Consider the following 27,677-nt stretch of genomic DNA (forward strand, 5'->3'; position numbering starts at 1 on the left):
CTAGTTCAATGCAGGAATGCCACTAGAAAGGGAAGGGAAAAGGCAGCAGCCAACGGCCTTCAGAGCCAACACCAATGACCATCCCAGCTCTGATATGGAGCTCTGTATTCTGCATTTAAGCCAAACCTAGATACTTCTCGTGCCCGGGACTTCAATTTGTTCACGGTCTGAGTCCAGCTCGCATGTGGGAATCTCGGAAGTTTTCAAGCCAGTGCTGGTTTGGGAATTTTGTTTGGTTGGATTTTTCCTCCTCACTTACTGCCATTGCAACCTTAGTGCTTTCCTGCAGGACTCCCTGGGCAAGCAGGGCTCACACAGGCTGCCAGGGACAGAAGGACGGGGCCCTCTCTCACACAGCGCTGAGGAACCCCGCAGGGCTCCAGGGTACCTTCCAAGAAAAGCAAAGCGGAGTGGGATCAGAAATTCCTCCCATCCCAAAGGCACAAATGCACATAAACCATCACATCCCCAATGATCTCTATTTTCGAAAAGAGAAACTCTAAAGGACTGGGGACCTGCCTTTAGCGGGCAAGACTTCCCCGAGGGCTGAGGAGCAGAACTCGCTCCGCTTTCAGCTCCGCTCGCCCGGGCTGACGGTGTCTGTCATCTCAGCTGTCGCCTCCAGATGGAGCCAGTCGGTACCTCTGCGGAATGGCTCAGCGCCCGCTCTCTCCTCTCCGAGACGTCTCTCCAAATACAATAGCCATAAGCTGTTTATTATTCTTACAATATATAACCCGTATAATTCCTTTCATAACCACATGAGGCAGTTTTACTGTCAGACTTATCTTTTTGCCTTGATGGCAGGACCGCTCTGTTCCTCAGAGGCCACCCCGCCGGGGAGGTCCTCAGCACACGGTTTGGGAGTCACTGAGTAGAGAACAAAAGTCCCAAGTCAAAAAGCCAGGGTCGCTTGTCTGCTCTCTGTTTTCCAGTTCCATTCTTAGAAGCTGACAAGTGAGGAACTTTTCTTCCTTCTCTGCCAGAGGCATGTCTTGATACAGTTATGCGTGTTTGGTGCTTTCTGCTGAGTTTTCTAGTATCCAAATTTCTGTGTAAGGCAAAAAAATCCAAACCATGATCTTCACTTCATGACTTTCTGTGACAAGGGTAGAGTTGTGTTTCTAACTGTTTTGACCCATAGGGACATGGCAGTGGCCACACAGGTCCCATAGAGGATAATGACTTCCATTAGCCACATATATATATATATATGTATATATATATAGTGTTGATATCAGATGGGTACTGACAATATGCATTATCTTCCTATACTTCTGCTGTACTGTGTTAATTAACCTATGGCGGTATCACTTTTCAGAACGAGGTATGCTAGCTGGTTGTTATTAGTAGTAACTTAGAAAAAGTGGTATGGTGAGCTCAAAAAAGGCCTGGAAAATCTGAAAGTGCCTTCCCACAAACAGAATTAAGTTGTTAGAGGCAGAAAGAGCAGAGTTTGGCAGTAACAGAGCCTGGATTAGCCAGGAAATGTATTATAGCCATACAGATCTTCCTGCCTTCTCATTCTGTCCTGCACCCAAATACAAGCCTCTTTCAGAGAGGATAAGGCTAGCTGGGGAGAATAGGGCTGGTTTTCCTCATTTGGAGCATGGTAAAAGTATGCCCAGTACAAGTATGACAGAAGTGGAAAGCAAAAAACTCCCAGGGGAACAGCAGGACCATGGTGATAGCCAGAGTGGTGTTCCTAAGCTTTTGTAATGGGCACATCATACTCTGTTCTTCCACCTTAGCCCATCAAATGTCCATACATATCAGCACAAGGAGTAAACTCCACTAAGGGATGAAGGCAGCAGGTTGAGGTGCCAGCACTGCCTGTGCTTCACTCCATCTCTCCATAGCTGTCATGGCACTCCTGGCAAAGTCTTGTTTATTTTCTGCATGCCCAGCAGTTAGTGTTGCTGTCACAGCTCCATCCATCTCTCTGTGTTCACCTTCCCTGCAAGGCAGGGCAGGCAGGTGACCCTTCCTAGAGCAAGATGCCAGCACTTCCCTGGCCATGAGTCACCAGGGGACGGGAAGTGGCTTCAGACCAGCCATTTGCATCTAGCTCAGGGCTCAGGAGCATCCTGGCTTTGGCAGCAGAGCAGGTCAGGATCCTCCAGTTTTCCCAGAGCATGCAACACAATGAAAATGTTTTTTGATTTTCACCTGACAAAAAGGCCAATCCAATATCTGGTCCTTCTTCAGATCCACGTCTCCAAACAGTCCCATGGAAACTGCTAGAGTTACTAGAAAGAATACAATATTCTTATTCAGTAGAATCTGGCAAGGTACATATTTAATACTCTTTATTTAAAACAAGTCAGCATCTTCATGAGGCAAAGTCTGTAGCAGTTTATCATCATATTCCGCTTTCCTAGCTTAGCACAACAGATGCCCCCTCATCTTTAGGAAACAGCTCTCCCAAAATAACTTCCCAAGATGTGTTTGTATAGCCTAAAACCTGGCTGACATGACTCAGTGTAGCTTTGAAATGGATTTGTAGGCTGTGCTATATATGCTCACTGTATCTTAGTCTCTCTGCTAACAACATTAACAGTACTTTGACACTAACAAAAGCATTAGGGTATCCTAACAATTATCAGAGCTTGGCCTTGTAGGGCTCTTAAACTTTGTGTTATCAATGCAGCGTAACTTTACTAAGGTAACAGCCTTATCACCTCAACTACACACACTCCCATCTAAAAGACGAATGCGCTATGGGTCGATTGCTTTTATTACTCATTAACACGGGGTGGTCTATGCTCTCGTTAAAGCCAAGCCATTATGTTAAAGAGAGCAATAGAAATGACTGCCTACCTTGGGAGGACCATAGCTGGTTTTCATCCGTCTACCTACAAAACCATACTTGCAGCAACACCCCAATGAGGTCGCAGTCCAGTGAGCAAGGAAGGGTTGCGTCCTCCCTTTACTTCCACAGTGTCTAATATATAGTGTGGCAGAGAGCCTTGAGCAAGAGGGAAGTGGTGATGCTGCACATTAATGCATGAAACGCAGATCTAACTGCAAGCAAACAAGCAGTCAGCGAGGTGACTTCAGGACCAGGGGCTTGTACAAGGTGCAAGGCTCAGGAGTCAGAGGTGATGGAGAGCTTTGGGAGGGGCTTCCCTAAGAGCTCTGCTGCTGCTGTGAAGACTCCATGGGCTTGTCCTCCCAACCCTGCCCACTTCTCCCTCCTGGTTGTATCCTCTCAATTTTCCTGCTTCATACACCACCATCCATGGACTCTAAGTGTCTTCATCTCCAGAGCAGTCCTCCTTGGACAGGAGATGCATACACGCAGGAATTACAGAGCAGTGTGTGTCAGCTATAATGTACCACTCCAGCCATGCTCATATGGTCACAAACCCCTAGGATTTAGCTCGGAGTTAGTTTGGTAACCCAAGGAAAACAGAAAGACTTCTGAGTAACCTGTGACTTTTCAAGCAATGTATTGCAGGATTAAAAGAAAACAGGAAAGCAAAGGCATTTTCTAGTAGAGATAAGCTTAAAGGATTGGTAAGTAAAAACTCTGCATGTGTGTGTGTATGGAAACTGTACACACAGGTATGATGCTTGCATACACTCCTTTAAAGCAGTTTTTTTCAGTCACTCCAATGCAATAAATAATAAAATCAGCATTTCAACACAGTCTTGCAACTTCTCTTCAGTACAATAAGTTCTGTTTTATAGCTGCCTATGAAATCACACACCTGAGAAACATATAATCCTAACGACATATTACTAACCCCATTTTAGAGCTGGGGAAACCGAGGCAGTGACTAAGCGCCTTAGATTGAGAGCGAGGAGTCATAGCCCCGCTCCTCTTTAGCACCGGGGCAGGACTCTCTGCACGGGTGTGGTAAGATTCTTATCGGTGAAAACATGCGTGACCACTCGGGTTTCCTGAAAGCAGCCACCGAGAACACCCAGTGCCGTCGCTGCATACCAGCTTCACGCAGGCGTGTACAGGCAGAGGAGCTGGGCAGTGGATCAGACACACCTTTCCCCGGCATGTCAGTAGTTCCAGTGAATAGCCCTCGTCCCCAAGCACCCCAGGGGCTGTTGATGCCCTGCCACGTCCCGGCAGTGTCATTCTCAGCCAAGCGTGTGTTTCCCTGCATGAGCCTGAACTTTCCCATGCCCTGATGTGAAGGTGATAAAAGGCGAGAGTGGAGCACAAAGTCTGTGCCACTAAAAGCAATCGTGCAGGAAGGGAAGGGAGAGTGGGGTGAATATTTAGCTCTTTCCACAGTTCCAGAGAAAAGCAAAAGAAGAAAGGTCCCATGGTGGAAAGGGTTTGCATTGTGTCTGCGTTGCAGTGGCTGCTTTTCAGAAACTTGGCTCACCTTAGCCTAAGTGAGAGGGGTCATCGTATGTGCTCTTCACCCTGCAGGCTCTCCTGGCTGAGATCCAGCCCCTCTTGTGACTCACTTCACAGAAACATCCGCTTCAGCCCTCTGGGTCCCCCACGCCTATTCACCAACCTGCTTATCAGAGAGTGATGAAAGACCCTCTAGGAGACTCATCGAGGAGGGGATAAAAGAAACTACCCGGTTAGAAATGCACAGTTTGGTAACAGGATGTTTGATCTGCTATAAAAAGGTGAGGACAACAAGAGCTGAGGCTCAGAGAAAAGAGCTGCTGCTGTGATTCACAGCCCATGAACGTGGGACAGTTTTGGGACCTGGTTAGGTGAGCGTGGCTCCGGTTTGTGTACGGGATCTGCAAGGACTTTCCCAGCAGAGCTCTGGGACTGTGACTCTTAGAAGCAGTGTTTGCCCGCCTGTCCATCACCAGTCCCTCACCACACACTCCCTATCCCCTTCTGTTTAATATCCAGCATTCAAGCTGCATATCGAACGCTGCCTGGAGCTGGTGCAGAGTGGCCCTAGGTCTGCCCACCACGAGGCACCGTACCCTCTGTGCACTGGGCTCTGGCAAGGGGGAGAAGGCAACTGCAAATGCCCCGAAGACTCCCACGAGGCCACCCCTTCACTCTGGCCCTCTCCCTGCAGGGATAGGGGACAGGGCAGGGATGCTTCTGCCCCTGCCGCTGAGCAGCTAGCATGAGCAGAGCCCCTTGGGGTTCATGTACACCCCATTAGCCTCTGCCTTCACCTTGCAGCCAAGGTGTGCTGTGAACTGGAGGACAAAACGGTGGGGGAAGAGGAGGGAGGAAGAAGGACAGCCTTATCCCTAACAGAAACTCCCTGAGGAATGGGGAGACATGGGCAGAGCTGCAGTCCCAGCCCTGCAACAGGAGACAACAGTGTGTGTGACTCCAGCCTCCAGTGCTCATCTCGCCCAAGACATTTACACAGGGAGTGTCTCCAGAGGCCACCTCTTCCCTCTCCTGCCCTGTCCTCTCCCCCATGCCGGAGTCTCTCTGTGCACTAGGAGAGGAGAGCACATGTCCTTTCCCTCTTTCTCCTATTCTGTCCCTATTCTGCTCCGATGGTCGTGCTTCACGTAGGGCTCAGTTTCCCTTTCTGTTCTTTATGGAGATGTGCTGTTCCTCCTCTAAGCTCTCCCAAAGGAGACCATCCCTCTGCCTTCTGGCCTGGCCTTCTTCGTCTGCACCGTCCTTGCCAACAGCACAGGGTGTGGGCTCACCCCAGTGCTCCCGAGTCACCCAGCAGCAAAGCCTCTGAGTACATCGGGCTTAGGGAAGAGTTGTCAAGAGCAGAGACACAGCTGTGAGAAAAACACCTCCAGCCTCTGGCCTCCAGCCAGATAACTGAGGTTTTAGACTCCCTCTAGGCATTGAAATATGACCTTGGATTGCCAATGTGCTCTCCCAATCCTAATGATAAAGGGTGTGTTAGAAAGTCCAGGGGAGAAGCTCCTTTCCTCCCCCTCTGCATGCACAAGCTCTGCTTCCAGTGCAGATGGGTCTTGCACTGAGCAAAGGATTTTCAAGTGTTTCATTCCCATGTAGGTACTAGAATAACTGGCCACTTTTAAAGACTTATTTAAGTGTTTGACCCTAATCCCCACTGGAAAATCCAGCCATGTGTGTCACAGCAGCAACTACAGAGTGCTTCAGAAATACCTGGCTCTGATTTCAGTGTCTTAAAGGGGACTGAGCATATTGAGCATCAGTACTTACAAATCCCATTTTAACACTCCTCTCGCTTTCCAGAGGCAACTGCTTGTTGGAAGACAGTTGTTCAGAGTCCGCACATCTGTGAGGATGCTGAGCATCAGTGGTTCTGGGCTGTCATAAGATTTCCTGCAGCACAGCAATCTGTGTATCTGGAATTGTTCCAATATCCAAGTACAACCCAAATAGGTTAGATCTTATGCATCCCCAGAGGAATTCCTAGCAATGTGTGGAAGGGACTAAGTTCAGCAGCCCCAAAAAAGACCGGAAACCTCATATCCTAGCCTTTACATTGTCCCTGAACAGTCTGATCTACAAATCTTGCAGCCATTTATGGCAGAGCCTTTCTAGGAAGGACGCTGGATCACTTTAACTTCCCAGCACCAATTATCCCACATGTCATAAGGGCTGAGGAAATGGATAGAGATTGTGGTCCAGACACAAAAAGGTGAGGCACAGCCATACCCTGGGATGTGAATCTTAAGATAAGAATACTTTAATCTCTAAAATGCTGAATACAGCTTAGGCTTTTACTTGACATGAAGGTTGCCCCAAAACCAGACTCACAGGTACTTGAGCTTGATGGCTTAGTTGCTCAGTGGGTGAGCAACGCAAATGGTGGTAACTCTGGCTTCACGGAGGTAACTCTGTCTTCAGGATTGGCTGAACAGCAGTTCCTGCAGAGGACTTCAGAACCAGTCATTAGGCATCTCCTCTTCTTCCTCCTTCTATCTGTTTGTTATATCATTCCAATGCCCCCTCTTTCCTTCTTCTGATTTCAGGAAGAACAACCTGAGGTTCTTCCAAAGAGAAAAAATTTTCAGTTGTGATCCTGAAGGTGATCAGAGTCTTGCCAGTCACAGGAAACTCATTCCACAGCTACGCAATCAAGCTCATATGTGAGCACAGACACCACCCATCGCTGAGTCCCTGGTGGAGGCTTGGTGAGACACAAGTAGAAATGTGATCCCTGCTATAAACTTGTCCCTGGAGAATCTTGGAAGACCTTGCAGGCATCAGGAACATGGTGAGAGCAAACAGGATGCATGGATGCCAAGGGTTAGGTCTTCACAGAGACCATTTCCTGGAGGATCTGAGGGATGTTTTCCTAATTGCACTTAGAAATCTCTTCCATGGATGGTACCAGGGATGAATATTGTCTTGTCAGGACCTTGGTGCACATCTCTCATGGTTCATGCACTGAGTATGACACACAGATCTGCCACCCTCTCCCTTTCAGTCAGGCCTGGGTCTCACTTATTCTCATTGCTCCCACTCTCCTGCCCTGGGACTCTGAAACCAGAAGCTGTTGGTGGGGAAAGTGGCCACACTTTGTGGTTGACCCTTCCAACAAGGCACATTCTCCACCTGCCACTTCACTGTTGAGCCTCTTCCCTAGATGCCCCACCACACCTGCCCCGTCATCTGACACCATGATTAGTTTCATACATTTTGAGAAAGATATTTGTTGATGATATGACATACAGCTGTCTTCTATCGACAGTGTGCAGAAGCAAGTTGCTTTACCCTGCTTTTCCGACCATCACCTCTCTAGTACTGTGAAACTCATTCTTTCCATTAATTTGATTGTGTCCGACTACTTTTGTTTTCTATCTGGCTTCTGGTACAAAATGTCCAGTGAAAGAACAATCCTAAAATAGAAAAATCAAAAGCAAAATAAATCCTACCGTATGGGTCAAATCTCTTGGCCTCCATGGGATGGGTTCCGTGCCACGGAATCTCTATCAGAGCTTCCAGCATCACTTTGGAAAACAACACGAGGGCAGCCAAATTCAGGACCACCTGTACTTCTCTGCAGCTTGCTGCCCTGCGCAGACAAGCCGGGCGATCCGCGCGCTGTGGGTAACGACACACGTGGTGCAACTTTATACATGCCAAAACCACTTGTTTACAGACAGGAATGATTTCAGTGTTTAGGGGCATTCTGAGGGACAGTCTTGGACATTGTGGTCACTTGTGGGTTGCTGACTCAGGAGAGGAGAAAAAGAAAAGGCAACAGGTGAAAACTGAGAAGCTGGGGAGGAGACACAATCCCTTTCAGAGCCCTCCCCAGAGGGTGGTTTGGAGAAGCCAGGAGTTCAGCCAGCCTCCAACCTCATGCAATTTCAGTGTGCTACATGTAAGCACATTTTAACTAGAGCCAGATGAAATCCATCATGTGAAGAGTAGAGGGAAACTACTCCCAAAACTGTAGCTTTATTAGAGCCAGTGAGGAAACATGAATGTTTGAATGACTGCAAAAAGAGGGTTGATTATTAGCTTGGTTTATCTCCAGACGATTAGGAATTCCAGGTCAGGTCTGCTGACCAAACACAGAGAGGTTTATGGTGTTTCTGAACCCCAACATTTGAGAAGAAATAATTCATACAGCCCACTTTAAATCCAGTTTTCACAATATATTCCCTGTGTGTAGTCAGTATCAAATAAGACCAGTTAGTCCCTCTAACTGATGCTGCCTCCATCAACCACAAATTTAAATTCCAAAGAGGAAATCTGATCTTTCCTTCTGGAAATGGAGATTTCAATTCGGCTGTGCAGAGAAAAGCTCTGGGTTTGATGCTATTCACTGTCCTGTTGTCTTTTAGGCAATAAGGGTCATTTGGAGGAGGTCTTCTGCAACAACCTTTTCTAAAACTTTGTACTGTATGGCAGTCCTGCAAGAGTGAGCAGCTGATGAAGGGTTAAGCTTTCTTTGTGCTGCAGTGCTCTGCAGCCCAGCAAGCTGTGATCTTTGGCTGCTTTAGCTGCTACCATGGTCAAACACAACATCTGCCCCAGATTGGGTTGGAACACAATCCTGACTAATCCCAGGGAAGATCTGCAGCCGTTTTATATCCTCCTGACACCTGGACAAAAACACCTGGGTGCTGCCTGCAGAGGAGTGCTTGGAGCTAAGGTTCAGCAAGATATTGTACTTTCCCATGAAACACAGAGTAAACCTGCAAAAATCCTGGCTGCAGGATGCTGCAGGTGCCAGAAGTTTCAAAAAACAAACAGCTGAATTTATGGAGGAAAAACTGAGCGAGCAAAATCAAACTTAAAAGTACTGGCACTGGCTCAGGATATATTCAGATGTGGATCAGAGTGGGCTGCAACACATTTTTTGGGTAGTGTCACTATGTGCTTGTGTTCTTCTCCAGCTTTACAACTTGCTGCCACCAGAAACAGCAGGCTGGGTTGATGTTCTCTGGCCATTGCCACTTTCTGGTCCAGATGTGGAGCTGATGTCTTTGCTCCGACACCAGGATCATGCAGCTGTGCCTGTTCTGTGCACCTGCCCATACTTTCATTATAACCAGAATGAGATGTTTCCCCCTAATAAATCAGTTTTAGCTCACGAATGAATTCAGGAGAGACTGGGGGCCAGCTTTAGGGGATGCCAGGACAGAGGATCATACCTGACCCCTGCTCTCCAAACACAGGCATTGCACAGTGAGACCTTCCCTGAGAAACATCTGAAAGAAGAGGAAACCAGGCTGCTCACCTGCAAGTCCTGGCAAGTGTTAAAGCTTGCTTTTGCCAGAAAAGGAAACAGGTATCGTTTACTACCCACAGAGCTCAGAACTCTGCTGAGCATGGAGGTGAGGCTGCTCGTGTAACTAACAACACCCAAAGGAGCAGTATGACCAAGGGGTTAAGCATTTGCTCGGTGCAGCAAGGACTGTTGCACATGAAGACAATCTTTATGAACAGTTAGAGGCGTCTCTCCACCTGCAGACTAAAACATCCCCGTTTGATTTCAGCAACTGTCTATATACTTGCCTCTTCTCACTTGATTCTGCTTTTGTAAAAGGCAAAAAATGAAAACTCACATGTTTACTCAAGAACAGGCCAGTCACTAAGGACTGTCAGTATGGAGTACCTTTAGCCCAGAGAATACAGAAGAGATTGCAACATCTTGGATAAATCCAGGTCTTTCAGCTGAGATTAATGATCTGAAAGAATGGTATTTCCCCAAAAGTCAGGTAGAAAAAACAGGTGAAAATAGAGCGAGAACTCTTTGGGACTTCAGTGAAAGAATCTTAGGCAGAGAACAAAACGCAGTGATTATTGAGTAAAAAGAGGGTTTATGTTGCTCATTGAACCAGCGCAGAAAATAATCTAAAGAAAAGAAATAAGATATTTCATGACTCAAAGAAAGGAAGGAAGTCCAGAAGAGGAGACTTGATACTTTTAGGGATGCTGTAAAATTCTCTGCAAATTCCAGAGCACTGAGAACACTGATGAGTGATGAAGGGGAAAAGCAGAGTTTAAATGTTTATCTTGCTCCGTAAATTCCTTGTGATGTCCACAGAAAGAGTTGCTGGGTTTTGAAATCTTTCATGAAATATGAGTAATAAGTATCAGCTTCACATTGTCCCTGGAAAGCAAAATATAAATTGGATGTTCATGAAGCTGGGACTTCATCCCGGAGGTGTTTATATGGGTTGGCAGGCACGTTCAATAGTCAAAGAGACACAAGTAACTTGTCTTCGGGCTCTCACTTCCACAAAGCAAGGTGCAGGCACAGAACTTGTGCCTAGAAAGTGTGCAGAACAGCGCAGGGAAGAGCCTGTGCTGCAGCCTGCATTGACTGAGGGAGGCCCAAGAGTACATCTTGGTGCATCTCAGTATTGCTTTTCATCAGCTTTGTTTGACCCAAGGCTGCCTCATCATGCATTCAGCCGGTCACGCTGCCCAGTGCAGCACCCATCAGGGACAGAGGAGCAATGGGATGGCTGTACAGCCCCCAGGAGCACAGCACCCATCTCCAGGCAGCTGCAGATTGCAGTCCCACAGCACCTCACACAGAATAAGGCTATCTTCAGCCTAAGCTCCATGGCCTTCTGGAAGGGGAAGAAACTAGGTTGCACGGTGTCCTACTGTATGTCCAAGCAGTCAGACTCATACAATGGAGAGATTTGGCACAAACTGGCCCAAAGGTGCCACCAGGACACACCCTAAACCCGGCTCTTCCCAAGTACAGGGTGGGCATGGACTGCAGTCCTTCCATGAGCCAGCACATGGCCAGAGTGCTACATCATACAGCACATGCATGCATGCCTGCTGCAAGCATCTCCTCAAGACCACTCTTGATGCCTCTCCCAGTGCAAGTGCAATCGGATCATTTCCACCCAGGACTCCTCCCTGTACTTTCCTAGAAGGTTCAGTAGAAAGTCCAAGTCCTTCCCACACAAAACAGCTCTGTTCCCCCTCCTGGCTGCTGGAAGTCTGTAGCCAAAGGATCTAAACCTGCAAAAAGTGTCTTTGGAACTGGTACCCCTGCCCAGAGCTGACCTCACACTGTCAGTCAGTGAGGAGCTGACTGATCTGTCTGGGGGGTGTCAGGAGGGTCAGGAGAGGGGTGAGTCAGTTCAGCGCTCTGAAGCATCTGGGAACACCACACATTCCTTTGCAGACGGACATTATCAGATTGATATGACTACCCAGACATCAATGATCAAATCCAGACACTGCTAACCCTGCTCTCTTCAGGTCTGCATGGGTTTCTGCCCTGCTTCTTCATCAGGCAAGGAATTGTTCCTCCCAGGGACCAAGTCCAACAGCCAGCACCATGCTGGTTTCTCTACTCCCTGTAGCAGATTTCTTGATGAATATGCAGAGATGCATCTACTTTGTTATCTCTGCATTGCCAAAGAAAACTTTGCTGCTTTCCTCTTCTTCACTGCCAAAGCTATAAAACACGTCCACAGAGACCCAGGAAAACACCATTTCTTCAGCTGCAGATTCACAGTTCCCCAATTCCTTCAAAAGTGAAAAACGATGCGACTGGAAAAGTTTGCTACCAGGTGACTAGGATGGATTTCGTCACAGCAGGGCTGCTGCTTGGACACTGGGGACCAGCAGCCGCAAGTATTTTCAGAGCAAACCAGCCTTGCTTTGGCTGTGCCCGGTGCGGTGAGATTGCAGTTGCTTTCCTCCCCTTTGACCCCCCCAGCATTGCGCAGGACCGGTCAGGTAATCACGAGTCTGTTTGTTTGTCTGTTTGCAAATCTCAGGAAGCAGCTCCAGCAAAATCTCCTAAGTCATCAGAATGCAGCAAAGCACAGTGTCAAAACAATACAACCCCATCCCTACCTCCAGCAGGACCTGTATCACTAATTATCACCTGTTTATCTCAGAGCCTGGGATTACAGCAGGTCCAGGCTGAACGTCCCCTCCACGCAGCCCATGGCGAAGGCAGGCACCACCACCCAGACCATGCCGTGTGCTCCCTGGGCCCTCTGAAGGAGACAGTATGTCCTCACTCTGCCTGTTCTGAGCCCGGATCTGTCAATATTCAAATATTCACGTAGGAGAAAGGGAAACTATAGTAACTGGACAAATACACGCCCAAGAAAGAGGACACTCCTTCCTGGTCTGTAATCCCCTTGTTCAATAAACCTTAGTAAATCACTGAAGCATTCAAAAATCTAAATTTCTCCTTGAAGAGAGCCCCAGTAATGCAAAGACATACAGCACATCGTCTTTATTAAAATGGTAGATTCAAAAGTTTGGATTTAGGGTCCTGGCAGGGTTCGTTCATGGATAATGTTTGCTCAGCTGCCTCTTCGAAAGCCCTTTAAAATCATAGTGCTGATAATTTCCATGACTTCTCTATCGCTTCCTCTGCGGAAGTTCATTCCCACATGTCCCACAGATGGGCAGTGAGTCCGCCAGGTGGGAAGTGCCCCCCACTCTTGCACTGGGGTGGGCTGGGGAGGTGGGTCACGCACCCGCAGGACAGGTGGGACTGACACAGCCCCATCGCCACCTTTGCTGTCCCATGTGCTGGCTCAGGAGGGTGTCTTCACTGAAAAGGGGAGTTATAGCTCCAGCTGGGAAAGGACAGGCACAGGCAGCAAAAGCCAGGGCAGGTGGGGGTGCGCTCACGCTCTCAGGGCCCCCCAAGCTCTAGAAGTGGAGGGACCCACGAGCACAGCCAGGGCACCCTTTGGCGGCGCCAAGACCTCCAAGGGTGCCAAAGAACCCCGTGGCACGCCCGTGGGGGACAGAAGGGACAGTCCCACCAGCCGTTTCTCCAGCAGCATGGAGGAGGAGAGCGGACCGCAGGGGCTGTGGGTCGGGGCGCTACCCCGAAGGAGGGGGGCACACCCCCAGCGTGTGTGAGTTGGGGGGGGGCGGGCATTTTGCTGCCGCCCCCCTCACCCCGGGGGTGCCAAGATCCCCCCGACGCTGCAACCCAAGGAGGAAGGGGAGGGGAGGGGGGCAGCGGCAGCAGCCAGGGCGGCCCCCCCGACTCCGTCGCGGAGGAAGGCGCGGGGGTGCGAGGGGCCGCGTCCCACCGCGGAAAACCCCGCGGGGCGGGGCGGGGGCGCCGCCGGCAGGGGGCGCACTTTGCGCGGCTTTAAAACCTGCGCGGGGCGGTGCGCGGGCGGCAGTGCGGTGCGCGGAGCTGGGTGCGCTCTCTCGCTCCCCTCGCAGCGACCCTCCGCCGGCGCGGAGCAGCCCTCCCCCCCCGCGCACCCCCGGGCCCGGCTCTGCGCAGACATGGCCAGCGGGGGACTGCAGCTGCTGGGCTTCGTGCTGGCCTTCCTGGGCTGGATCGGCATCATCATCAGCACCGCCATGCCCCAGTGGAAGATGGCATCCTACGCGGGGGACAACATCGTCACGGCCCAGGCGCTCTACGAGGGGCTGTGGATGTCGTGCGCCATGCAGAGCACGGGGCAGATCCAGTGCAAGGTGTACGACTCGCTGCTCAAGCTGGAGAGTAAGTCGGGGGTGCGGGGCTGGCGTTCCCCTCCTGTCGGAGCTGGGGCTGGCGGTGCCCGTCCCATCGGGGTTGTCCCCTCCGCTCTAAAGCCTCTCTGGTCGGGGCTGAGGGTACTAGTCCCGTAGGGTTCGTACCCCCATGCTGGGGCTCGGGCTGAAGGACTGGGACTGCCAGACCTGTCGCGCTCCTCCCCCCCCCACCCCCCAGTGCCTGTCCCCCCGGGGTGCCATTGCTCTCGAGTCTCGAGGTGTCCGCCCCATCGGACCTGCGCCGTTTGTCCCTTCAGGTTGAAGGTGCAGGGCCCGAGGTCACCCACCTCTTTGGTGGCCCCTCGTCCTGTCGGGGCTCTTGGGGCTCCCCCGGTGGCTCTCCCAGCCGGGGTCTGAAGGTGACTCCCGCGGTAACTGCCCTTCGGGGCACCCGGGGCTGTGTGGCGCCTGCTGAAGCGCATCCCGCGGCGGCGCTGCCTCCCGGGGCGCGGGGCACGGCCCGGGGGAGGGAGCCGAAGCCGTCCCGCAGCCCCCTGCCCGCACCACAAAAAACGTCCTGGGAAGGGAAGGGGCAGATCTTCCACGTGTGTTCGGGAGGGAACGCGCCGGGATTGCGAGCGAGAGCTTTTAGCTGTGGCAGCTGAGCAGGGGCTGCCTTCGCGGGGCACGGCTCTGCAAGGAGCGGTTTGTCAGCGGTGCTGAAGTGCTCTTTGCGAGCACGGAGCCTTTTCTTTATGCATTTGACTGTTCTGGGCTTTTGTTCTCTTGGAAAGTCGCTGCTACTCCCGTGGGGCTTTTAAGCAAAGGGCTGGCAGGTGAGCTGGACTCTCGCCCAGGTAGCGCTGGCTGCAGTTCTTAAGCAGACCGGTCCATCCAGGTAATCTCTAGGTCCCCTCTCTTGTCCTGGGACAGCGAAGCCATCTCGTGCATGCAGGAGCTGCAGCCTGGCTTGCTGGGGTGCCACTCGGGGCGGTCACAGTGCGCCCCAGCGAGGGCTGCTTCTAGAGCACTGGAGCTTTTAAAAGAGGTTAAAGAAACCCTAGCCTTTCTCAGTATTCCTCTTATCCCGAGTCCAGCGGTGTCCTGGAACACCTTAATTCCTCTCCCTCCCTAATTAATAAAATAATAATTACCACCTTATCCACCTTCTCTTTCCCAAAGGAGTGAGCAGGCAGTTTCACACAAACCGGGGGCCACGGGGAGTATCCCCGAGCTGGATTGCCACCAGCCCTGCCTGTGTCATGCCGGACTCCCGGGCCCCACCTTGCTTGGTAGCCCACACCGGTGACTCCCTCGCCCCGAGCACCCGTGGGCCCTGCAGCTGGCAGGGGTGCAAATTACTCCCTTCAGGAGCGCGGTGTGCCCACTTCGCACTAACCGGGGTGTAGGGCTGTGGGTAATGGGGGCTGGGCTAAGCACACGGTGCGGGGCGGTTTGAGCAGTAATTATGTCAGCTCAGCTTCGAGCCTCTTATCTCGCACTGGGGGTGGGGGGCGAAGATGCCAGCGGGGCTGAGGAATCTCCAGCCACCCTCTGGATGGGTTGTGAAAGGTGAACTTGCCTCGGGGGCTGCGTGGCCTGCAGCCCCTTGTGCTGTAAATGAGACCTGCCCGCAGGATCGGGTGCAGAGCCTGGCTTAACAGCGCTCCCGAAAGCCTGGCCCATTCACGGCCGAGCGCTGGCAGCCACTGTGCCCCTCACCTTTGTCCTGCAAACAATGAGGGCCCCTCTCCTCCAGGGCTACGGGGGAGGGAGGTGTGAGGTGCCAGGGACCGAGACTGAGCTATTAGCAGCCTTTTTGTGCTCTTACTGGGCGCCTGGCCCTGCAGGGCACACTTGCCTGAAAATTCCCAGGAAGCCCAAGAAATGCAAGAATCACAGGGGATGTTCTCCTCCTTGGTACAGTCAGTAAGCGTTGGCTGAAGGACTCCTTGTTCTTTTGGTACCCCGGCTTGCTTAGGTTGTGCCTTTCCCACTTGAAAGCAGATGATACCTAAGGACCTAGATTGTGTCTGTTCTTTTCCCTGTCTGGTCTCCCTTCAAGATCTTGGCATGGACCAGCCGTGCTGTTGCAGGTGGAGGTGCAAAAAAAAAACCCCAAAACAAAACCCCCCTGTTTATACCAAATTCAACTGCCACACCCTGGAACAGGTGCAGCTGTGCAGTAAGAGCTCCCTTACTGCATTCATTTATGTCATGGTGAAGGTGGTACAGCTATGTGGGCCAAAAACTTTCTGCCTGGCCACACTTCACTGCCAGAGCTTCAACATGCCCTGAATGCTCTGAGCCACATGTCAGAGCCTCATGCGCTGATGGGAGAGGCTCAGATCTGTAATTACTTTGTCCCTGTAGAAAGAACTGTGCCTCCTCACACCTGCAGTAATTCAAGGTTGTGGAAATGCTAGAAGGCTTTGCCAGAAAGCTCTTGGGTATTAGCTATTGCCATTCCTCTAGATGTGTTAGTGGTTGGTTGCTTGGGCTGATGCTGCATGTCAGAGATGGGGTTGGCACAAGCTGATGAGCGCTGTTAGCCAGCTAAGGGGCCTCCAGCTTCCCGTGTGGCCACACTGCTGGAGTGCACCCATGCTGGCACTTCTCCCGCAGCTGCGTTCAGCTGAGGGCTTATGTCAGTGCTCCTATTCAGGCAATAAAAAGGCTGCGTTTTGCTGGCTTACGTGAAAAGCAGTGCGTGGCCACACGCAGACATAGAGGCAACAAAAGCCACCCTTGCAACAAGGCTTTATTGCACAGCCTCAGCATTGTTCTTGTACCCCTCCAGCATCGTCCATAGAGCTTAGCTCAGCTTTGTGCTCCTCCAGGATCTCAGGGAGACCCTCACAGACAGGAGGGAGAAGGGCTCCTGGTACCTGTCTCTGGAAGCTTTCAGCCCCACGTAACCATACTCTCCTGTTCAGAGCAGAGGTTGTTCTGGGTCCTGTCTAGGCTGTTTTAGCTGAAGATACGCATTGCCCAGTTTGGGTTTGCTGGGAGAAGTTCTGTGCTTGAAACAAGCTGAGACTCATCTACCACTTCATCACCAGACCTAGTACATCCACAATGAGCCTTTGTGCCCTAGCCCAGAAAATAAACAAGGGTTTGAATGCCCTCTGGGTCAAACAGCATCACTGAAATATGAAATCTTCCCTCCTACACCTTTACCCGCCTGGCTGAGCCTGTTTCAGGAGCTGGGGAAGAGGATATAGATGAGGGGAAGCAAGGGTTCACGTTCAGGTTGCTGCTGCTCTGTCATGGTGGTAAGGGAGTTGGGAGAGTGGCCCAGGGAGCGACAAAGCTATAGCACGAGGGACAAATATGTCCAAATAGGTTGTCACCTCTCCATCTGTAGATCTGGAGTAAGCAGGTAGAACCTGCTGGTATCTGTACTTTCATGTGGGTTAAGGGTTAATTTACTCCTGTGTTTCTCAATCCCTGTGCCTTCCTCATGAAAAATCATGATCAAGTGATAAAAGTCTCACTTGTGCTGCACTTTGAGAAGGTAGAGGGTTACTTGGAATGCCACCCAGGCTGTTCCTGTGTGGGGCCGTGCTGTGCCTGCAAGAGGGGATGGGGAGTCTGTTGCAATACACTGGCTGTATTGCTCTACAAGCAGCTTCTAAGCAGCTTTAGTAGTTGGTGTTACTCTGTTACTAAATCTCCTGGTAAGTGAATTTCCAGGCTTTGTGGGAAAACAGGCTGCCCAGGTCTCCTCTGACCAGGAATCTGGAAATGGTGGTACAGTATGTTGCCTGTCTTGCCAGCAAGCTTTCTCTGCTGCTTGAGTGACTGCACGGAACCTTATTTGCTTTGGTATAGGCAAGAGTACAAGGCCACTGTCACCTACTGAACTTGCCTCTGTTGCACTGGATGTGTGTGCTGCCCGATTCCTCTGTACAGCCTTCTAGACCTGTGTGGAGGCAATTTGAAGGAGTCCAAACTGGAACATCTGATGGTGATGGGTGTGTGGGGTCTTTTCAGGGGCTGGTAAGGAGGCTGAAAGCCTACAAGCCATTAGCAGGCATTTGGGCCGAGCCAGAATGCCTGCAAAGTGTGAGATGCTTGCTGGCGACCTCTGAAGCTGTTACTGCATGCTCAATCTTCACTCCCTTGCCTGCTGCACAGAAATAACTTTCAAGCGCTGGCAGGGCAGAACAGCAGCATCTCAGATCGCATATCCCTCCTTCCAGGAGACCCAGCTTTCATGAAACCCCTGTGAGAAGGCTTTGAAGGCTGCTGGCTGACTTCTCTTGGAGGCAGACAGTGTGACATGCTTCCTGTGCTACAGGGGTGCTTATAGCTCCTGGGGAAACTTCCCCTGCAGAGTTCAGAGGGAGCTGCACAGCACCTGTTTCACCTGTATTCTGTTGTCACTTGGTTGCATGGAGGCCCGTGGGAAGGGAAGGAAAAGTCCATAGTTTAAACATAAGCAAGGCAGTCAATGAGCATCCCTATCAGAAAATGATCTGAACACAGAGCCATTACAGCAATTTTGCATTACAAACAGGTATTACAAAAAATCCTGTGGCACTTTCCCAACAGCTTTTTTACAACGTAGATGACATAAACAGAATAAATAAGGAAATGATGACAGAAAAATAACCTCAAACATACCCTGGTGAAGTCCTGGTTTTATAACTAAGCAGTTGCCAGCAGTTACTTCTGTGTCAGGTAATGATAGTTGTGGGTAGGGAAAAGTCTTACGTAGGCTTCAGATAAACTGCATCGCGTGGTTTGTGTCCAAACCCACTAAGACAGAATTGTTTTGTTAGAGTTTTAAAAAAGTGGATTAATTATGTGAAACAAGTATGAGCTGCTGTGTCGTTTTTGTGGACTGCACAGTATTTTATACCTTGCAGAATTCACATTTGTTATTAACCATCCTCAGTAGTTTTAAGCCTCTGTTCTTCAGTACTTTATGGTTTCTTGCAGTAGACTTTTCAGGTCAGGTCTCATTACTAACAAGCAATAAAAAGTCTTGGCTTCTGAGTGGTGTATGTTGAGAAAATACTGTTGCCATCTGATAGCTGTTGCTGGGTGCCAGGCGGGTTTGGTTTTTTTCCTCATGGGTTTCTGAGGCTGCTTGGGCTTTCCAACAGCTGTGGTGTATAGTGTGGGAGGCCACAAGCATTGCGCTACCTGTTCCTGTTGGTGAGACAGTTGCAGCAGCAAGGAGTGCAGGGGAAATCCTGTTTCTCTCTAACATGGTAGAGGTTGTAAAGTTAAATTGCTGTGGAGCACTTCGACTTGTTGGTAGCCAGTCCTGTTAAGCAGGTTAAGACAATACTATACTTGTATCATTTGGGATTTTTAAAGCACCTGGAAATGCCCATGTGAACAACAGAACTATTATTAAACTAGATTTCTCTGCCTCTGGATGTGCAGCTTCCATTGACGACATGGTTGTTAACGTGTACATAATAACGAATAGCTTGTATGATGATTAACCACAGTCAAAGTACTGCACACATTGCAAAAGCAGTAGGAAGACAAAAGCGCTGTCTCCCAGCACATGCTGTATGCACAGGGCAGCCAGGCCGGGTGGAGGGGAGGTTGGTTGGCTAATACAGTCATGTCACAGTAAAACTTCTTGGGACAAAGGGACAGTCTGTTCCGCAAATGCTCCAACCCATTTTTCTGTCCTACTACAAGTTTCCTAAGTGCTTCTGTCCTCTTACACCATGGAGCTGTGTGTAAGGGAAGGGTGAGGACACCAGGAGGTAGGTCCCTCCAGAATCTGTCACTGCAAATGGGTGGCCCTGGTAAAAGCTTACAGTGCTGCTTTTTGTACAGCTGCTTCTGCAAAGCACCAGTTAGTATTTGTACATCTTGAGATTTTTAGCAGGTTTCCTAGCTAGGTCTTCTGAGGTCGTAGAAACTTTCAGGCATCTTCCTTGCTTTGTCCCTTAGTACTGTGTTTGAAAGTGAGAAGTCTCTTCCCACCCTTACAAGTAGCTTTCTAGTTGAGAACATATCCTATTTTCAGCTTCATTAAAAAAACACCTTCAAAACCCTCTCCTACAAAGTAATTCCTTCTGCAGCAAGACTAAGTCTAACTTACTGTAGAGTTGACAAAAGAGGTTTGGTACCTCTGCAGAAAATGTCCTTTCCCATGCAAAGTATGAACTAGTGTTCAGTCATGTGCCTCTGCAAAGCTGCTGCTGTAATGCACAATTTAGTCTTAAATGTATGGTAGCTGGGTTGTTTGCCTGGGTGGTAACCTGTCAGCTGAAGTCTTTCTGAAAATTGGCATAACTTTTTGTAAGCTAGGAATTATTTTTAGAGCATCACCTGACAACTGGAGATAAATCCATTAAAAATGTTTGGAAACTGCTATTGTGATTTGTGCTGAAGTGATAAACTGCTTTGGAAATGGGTTTCTACAATGGGTGCAGCAGATGGGTTTCGATGAACACCTGGCCGGTGGGGTGTGTCACCTTTCCCCTTTGGAGGAAGTGAGATGACATTTGGCCAAGCTGATAATGGGATTTTTCCTCAGAAAGCCAAGACTTCTTATGAAAGTGTGTCACTTCCTATTGCTCTGCATATTGCCTTTCTTATTGTATTGTTTAACTGCTCTCATCATCTATTTACAGAACCATGTGTGCGTAGGGGCAGATCCAGGTCTGGTTTAAAGCAGAAGTAGAGCCTGGTAGCCTGTTCTTGGTGTGAGTCACAAGAGTTTTCCTGCACGAGCGAGCGGTGCTGCGGGGCAAAGTGTAGTAGAGAAGCCGCAGAGGACAGGTGTGGGGCTGTGCTCCCCTCCTGGCCAGTATGGAATTGGGACTGCTGCCTGGGCTTGGAGCTGAGCCGGAGAACCTGCTGCTGCAGTACAGGCTGCTGGGTGCTGACAGAGTTTGCAGGTGCTCTCTTGGTTGTAGGCTTCGGTGTGGCAGTTGCAGTTGCCCAGACTTGGAGTGCTTTGCAGAGCTCTGGCAGAGCGTGTCGGTGTGTGTTCCGAGGAGTGAGCTCCAGACTTGGCAGCAGATTCTGGTGATGCTTTGCAGAACTATACATGTGTTGCTGCTAGATAACCTTCTGTGACAGGGGACTTTTTTGCCTTGGTTACCACATGCTCCTGGGAGCTTGTTCCTTTGATTAACCAGCCCTGTTTGTTCCTAGATCTTAACAGGACTGCATGTGAAAATCCATGCTGTTCAAACGAACCTGATGTGCTAGGCAGTGACGCTCGGGCTCTTTCACCGCTATTCAGGTGTTTTGTCACCTGAGTTTTTTAGTAGTGATTTAATTTATATCGTTTTCCTTTGGCATCAAGAACAGCTGATTTCAGTGGCTCACATACCTAGGGTTAGAGTGTGTGTGCCTTCACCTGAGTCAATATAAAACCAAACCTTGGATAAAAGTACATTGTGGATAAAAGTACATTGCGTCTGTCTGCTGAGAAGCCAGGCCAATACAACCCTTGCCTATGGGAGGCATCACCCCATGCTCCAATACTTGAAAAGTGCAAGAGGCTTCTTAAATGAAACATCTAAATGTCTTTGAGTCTAAGCTAAATATTTTAGGTTGGATTGTGTCCCATCATCCCCTGCATTTTTCACTTGGCTGGGAAAATCCTGTTTCTGTTGCAACTGTGTTTTTGTACCCTCTGGGACTCTGAGGATTTAGTACAAAAAATACCTAAATTGTCACCGAGGTATTTGTATAAAACACAGGTTTTGGAAGCTTTGAGCAATAAAGGGGCCTTGCTGTCTGCTGTGGGACTATTCATATGTATGCACTATTCATATTAAAACATGTGCTTGAATGCTTTGTCAAGGTAGAGCCTAAATCTGAATACTTCTTTTGATAAACAGATAGGTCCTTCCAATTGGGATTCAAATGATCAAGGAACAAAAGATGTCTGAGGGCAATTCCCAGGTCATTTCCTGCAAAAAGCTGCATGCCCTTGTTTGTCATGCATTTTAGAAGAGGCTGAGAGTCCTCTGATCCTGATGCCCGACAGTTTCTGGGAGCTTAAAGCTAAAAAGAAATGTCTTGCTTGGCGGTATACTGTGTAACAGGGAGCAGAGTGTTTTGACACATGATTACCGAGCCCAGTGATTTGAATTTCTATTTGTACCTTGTTTTCTTTGTGGTAACTCCAATCCTAATATCTTCTAGGCAGTCTGCAGGCCACTCGGGCTTTGATGGTGGCTGCAATACTCCTGGGACTTGTTGCTGTATTTGTTGCTGTGACTGGCATGAAATGCATGAAGTGCATGGAAGATGACCAGGTGAAGAAGATGCGGATGGCTGTTTTTGGTGGGGTGATCTTCATCATTTCAGGTTGGTAACATATTTAGTGTTAAATGTGCCATTTCCCAGATGGCATTTATCCTGCACAGGATGTGAAAGGATAGGGGATGGCTTGCTGCCATTGCTCCAAGAGCATTTTGGGCTGGGAATTCTCTAGCAGGCTCTAGCACATAGCTGCTGGCTACCAGAGGTGTCAAATGGGTCTCTTGGCACTAACTAGCAGTATACTTTCTATGTGGACTGCATGCCTTCCATATGTGTTAGTAGAGCAGAGTCTGACCTGCTTCACTGAAAGACTGTCAGCAGTGTGGCTTTTGATGCTATGTAACTGTGGGTACTTGGATTTTATTGTTGGTTTCTTTAATTTCTCTCTCGGCCAGCACTAAGTAACAGCTCAGAGCTTCCCAGGGCAGCAATAGCAGTGGCTCAGCATCGTTCCAGATGCTGGTTCTGCTACATGTAACTTTTTGCAGTAAATTTGTTGATTTTTCTTAAGTCATGACATTGTGTTCCCTTCATCGGCAGGTTTGGCAGCACTGGTGGCCACATCATGGTACGGCAACAGAGTGGCTCGGGCCTTTTATGACCCTTTTACTCCTGTCAACACCAGGTACTGACCCAGTTGATATAACACTATCGTATAGTATGAAAATGCTCACAGGGCTTAGTTTTGCATAGCAGTAGCTCAAAACAAAGGAAGGAGTTCTCAGCTGGCTGCGTTGGCTTCAAACTGTGCAGAAGGAGCATTAGGACCAGATCCCATCATCCATGTGGCTCTTAAGTCTCGGGCTTTTTTTAAGGCAGCATCACTGCCAGAGACCTAACTGGTGTGACTTACGCAATTTCCCTCCACTAAATGCTTCAGGCCCGGTTTGCACAGAGCCTGGCCCCACCGCCTCTGTGCGGGGTGACCTAAAGGACTGGACTATCGCAGTGAGCAAAGCTCTGGGCTTTGAGGGGCAGCAGGGTCTCAGGCTGCTTCAAACTGCTGCCTTGCAGGAAGCCACTTCCATCCCAGTTACAGCTCCCTTCTGCTTTGTACGAACATGGTAATCCAGAGGTATTACTTGTATATTCACTTTCTTCCTTCTTTCTCCCCCAGATTTGAGTTTGGATCAGCTCTCTTCATCGGCTGGGCAGCTGCTTCTCTGGCCATGCTGGGGGGGGCCTTCCTCTGCTGCTCCTGTCCACGGAGAGAAACTTCATATCCACCCAGCCGAGGCTACCCAAAAAATGCCCCCTCCACAGGGAAGGATTATGTATAATGAAACAAAGAAGAGGAGCCACCAGCCCTGGTAGTGAGAGCATTTTGGAGAGGACACTACAATGCCACTGTCCTGAGCAGAGTTCAGACTCTAGGTTCTGCCTTCCTCTTCTCCCAAAAATGTGTATATTTTTGTAATCCTCTTTGCTACTGGACATAACTTCTCCTTTCTCTCCCAGCCCATGGAGGGAGGCTAGCCTAGGTTCGTAGGTATTGCCACTGGAAAGATGAAACCTCCAAGCTTGGGTTAAGTTTAGTATTTGGGAGTAAAAGGGAAAATGATACTGTTTTTTAGATGGATGTTGGTGCTTTTTTTTTTTTAGTTTTTTAAAAAATAGATGGTAACAATTCAGTCCCATATCCCAGTAAGTTAGAGCCCAGTGTGGTGTGTGCGTGTAGAAATTAAAGGAACATATATACAAAGTGATGAAACCAATAGCTTAAGGGGAAACATAATTTTAAGGAAAAGGCTTTACATGTAGGAATGTTTGAAGAGATCTAAAGTGCTTTTGTACTGTCCTACTGGCATCATCTTCAGCACCCTCCTTTCTGTGCAGATGGGCATGACAAAGGGTCAGGCACAACTGAATTGCTGTGACTTAAACTGAAATCCCTAACTGTCCATGCACATGTTGTTGACCAACAGCAGATGTGTAAGGTGGTGACCGCACAAGTTAGCGGACTCCCAAAGTAGCTGCAGGTTTCCCTGGTGCCAGGGAAGAGCTCAAGAAAAATGATTGCCTTCTGTTTTCACTGGGTGTCTCTGGCAGGGCTGTTGCTGCTGTTCCTTAGACACCGAGTGCTGCTGCCAGTGACTGTTTCCCCGTGTTCCCAGCATAGTACCTAACTGAGCTTGAAGCTTTATCCTCTTGTGTGTTACAAGCCACCTTTTAACATTCTACTTTTTCCTTGAGTCTTTCTCATTTGGGCTTAGTCACCGATTTCAGTTTGCCTTAAGCAGCTACATGTGCTGAACCAAACTGAATGCACTGCCACTCCCTGATGTTTCCCCAAGGATACCTCACACGCTGCCATTTGATCCTGTCTTTTCTTGTAAACACTTTCAGTGATGATATGAAGGCAAATTCCAAGGAAACTGACCCAAAGGTTATGGCATTTTGTTGTAATCCAAGCTCACCAAAGAGGAAGAAACTAGCATTTTAAAGATAAAGCCATCCTTGCATATTAAGTCATATCTTAAAAAAAAAAAAATAAAAAAAATGCAGCTCATAAAAGGTTCTCACGCCTTTGTCTGAAACACCAAGTCAGTCACTTGGTGTCTGACTAACACTGGTTGAGGCTGTCCAGAGATAAGTCTTGTAATTCCTAGAAAGGAGGTGGTACCAGTTTTCCAAAGCTCAACCTTGCTCTTTCTACAGAAGGAAACTACTTGCTTCAGACCAGGCTTTACAATTACATATGTGTTCAGAGGCATCAGACTTCTTACTTTCCTTCTGTAGAGAGGGAGAGAGCCTCTGTGGCTGAGCTGTGTACAGCCATGGTGTTGGCGGGTTGTATAAGCATTGTACCTCTGTTTGACCTGACTCTGCAACATAAATCAAAGTTACTAAAAGAAACCAACCAGAGCATTTGCTTCGGGCTTGAATTGATATTGGCCTGTACTTGGAGCTGGGTCATGTGGCTTCCACGTCTCCATGGGGAACTGTTGCCTGTGCACAGCAGCTGCCTCGGGAGACCTTGTCTTAAAAGGTGGCAGCTCAGGTCATGTTAAAGAGCTGCTGAAGTCTGTGCTTTTGTATTTGCATTAACCCTGAGCCAGGGAGCAGATGCTTGTATTGGGAACTTGTATAAAGTGTTTAAACAATTTCAATAAATGGACTTTTTTTTTTTTAAGGAAAACTTGACTCTATTACTTAATTTCTTGGTTTTGAGCAGAACTTGCATAGTGTGTATGGAAGAGAAGATTGGGGCTTGAGCTGTTGGGAGCCTGCCTGCCAGGATGGAGCTTGTTTAGCTGTGTGTATCTACAGCAGACATAGGTGGGGACAGATCTTCTGCAGTGAGTCAGGCAGTTGTGGCCTCTGGCAGAAACTCACCCAGTAATCTGCTATGATTGCAGCCCAGGAACCAGAAGGTCTGCTCCTCGGCGAGGCAGGCTGCGCCCTGGGTGGAGCAGGAAGGGGCAGGGGGAAAGCAGATGGCTCCCTTGCAGGGGAGTGGGAGCTGGAGGAATGGGGAAGGGATGGGGTGTGGAGCCACGGCGCTCCCAGGAGAGGTGCTCTGTGTTTCAGCAGCGCTTTGCTCTCTGTAGCTTTCTCTGGGGTAGGGTATGTGCAGGCTGTGGCTATCTGTGTGAGATGCTCTGCCTCCAGAGCAGGAAGAGACCTGCTGATTTATGTCTTTTCTTGAACTATTAATATGCAATTCCTTCACACTTCTGGGTTAACAGGATCATGAAAAGATGGGCTGTGAGAGGATTTGTGTCATATTAAAGCCCCTTTGGGAGGGTACTGTGTTTCTTCCGGCTGTGACAATGAGCATAACCAGTCAGGCCAGGTAGAGAATGGTTCCAGCTGTGGACGATCTCTTCGGACTTGCACTGATATCTCCACAGGACAGCAAGGCTCTATTCCCCCTTCTACCTACCCTGAAAAACCTTTTTCCATTCACCAGGGCTCTTGTGTTCATCCCTTTCATATTTTTTAAGTACATGTGATGAGAAGCAAACTTTATTTAAAACATTTTCTTAAGCTCAGTCAAGGAGCTGCAGCCTCTGTTCCCTCACTCTCCAAGGGCTGTTTGCTTTTGTAATTACAAACAAAAGGAATAGAGCTAATTAGGCCTTGTAAAGCTGGCACAGCAAAACAGCCAGGCATGTGGCTGGCTGAGGGAGCTTGCAGTGCCTGGAGCAGACTGGTTGCCTGGCATAGTTTGGGGTCTATGGTCATTCTTATTCCAACCTGTCAATTAGTCAAGAATTTCCATTGAGATTAATTTTTTCCCATGTTTTCGTGCTCACTCCCTCTCCAAGGACTTTTGCAAGTTCCACTCTGAAGTTTCCGGGGCAGAATGAGGGAGGAAAGCAATCCCACCTACAAAATGGTCAGTAGGACTTCCTGGCTGCTGGCAAAACTGGGCTGTTGCGGGAGACAGATCTGTGTGTGAGGCTGGCAGAGAGGAAGGAGCCAGAGGGTAGCTTGTTTGTTTGCTATACTTTTAACTTGACAAAATTCACAGCCAAACTTCTATTTGGATTGGGCTTGCGGATTGCTAGCAGGCTGGTTGGAAAGCCATGGGTGAAGTTTGGGGGTAAATGTAATCTCATGGCTCATGATCCTAATTCCTGTCTGGTGGTAACAAGGGGCAGTATCTCTTGGAGGGCTGACATCTCAAGAGATGCCCCTGACCCTGCTTGGGAGGGTGTTTTTCAATCTTTATCCCCTGCCTTTCTTGCCTAATCATGTAATCCTACTTAGTCATGTTTTCTACAGCCCTTTGGCCATCTCTGCCGTAGGTCGCATAGAAGAGGAGTAACATGGGTTGAAAGCTGGGGGAGAGTTTCCCACTGGATTTCAGTCCTTGCATGTGACTGACACTCCTGCTGCTAAAGCCATCTTGCAATGAAACGATGGCATTTGTCTGTACAGACAATGAGAACTTTGATAGCTTCTTGGCGTCTTCTTCTACACCATACTTACTCACATGGTGCCAGAGCTGTGTATACTATGTGGGGAGCTTCACTGTCAGTGGGAATTACATGCTTATTCATATTGCTTAGATATTTCAAAGTAGTAAGAGAGCTCAAGATTTGGAATAGCATCAGCCTGTTGGATTTCTTAGCTTCTCCAACTCAGTAATTTTAAGAAACCATCTATGCTAATGCCTTTATCAGATTCAGCTTCTGATTTACATGAGCTTCTTACAATAAATCTGCCTTTGTTTTCTGTACTTAGCTAGGCACATAAAGTGTATCGAAGCACTGAAAACTCTGGCAATGGAGATCCCAGAAATAACCAATAGAACTGGTGACAGCTGGTGATAAGAAATGTTTGGGAAATATTCATACAAGCTCAGAATCTTTAATATAAGGCAGAAGCACAAATAACAGCATTACTAAGGGAACAAAGTTAATGCAACACTTCTGCTTAAGAGCAAACTGCAGAAATGCCATCAACCTTCCTGAAATTGCTCAAATGTAGTGGATTTACAAATACAGATGAGCGATGAGACTGAAAGAGCCTTTGTCCTGAGCATGGAGACACAGAGTAACTGGGGCAGCCAGTGAATTAACAGTGATGTAAAACTCTCTGTGTTTTCACAAGGGGCTTCTAGAAGATGCCGACAGCAGCATCATCTTCCAGGATC

At 48.9% G+C, this 27,677-nt stretch overlaps 1 protein-coding gene across 1 annotated transcript; it reads left to right on the top strand.

Moving 5' to 3' along the window:
• The first annotated feature begins 13,498 nt into the window (after positions 1-13,498).
• Positions 13,499-25,211, top strand: CLDN1 (claudin 1). The gene is made up of 4 exons (XM_040613128.1): positions 13,499-13,841; positions 21,953-22,117; positions 22,613-22,697; positions 23,190-25,211. Exons 1-4 carry the CDS (start codon positions 13,619-13,621, stop codon positions 23,350-23,352), a joined length of 636 nt encoding a protein of 211 aa, XP_040469062.1. The 5' UTR covers positions 13,499-13,618; the 3' UTR covers positions 23,353-25,211.
• Positions 25,212-27,677: the final 2,466 nt, after the last annotated feature.

Source organism: Falco naumanni, chromosome 13, assembly GCF_017639655.2.
Source record: "Falco naumanni isolate bFalNau1 chromosome 13, bFalNau1.pat, whole genome shotgun sequence".
NCBI classification, from domain to species: Eukaryota; Metazoa; Chordata; class Aves; order Falconiformes; family Falconidae; genus Falco; species Falco naumanni.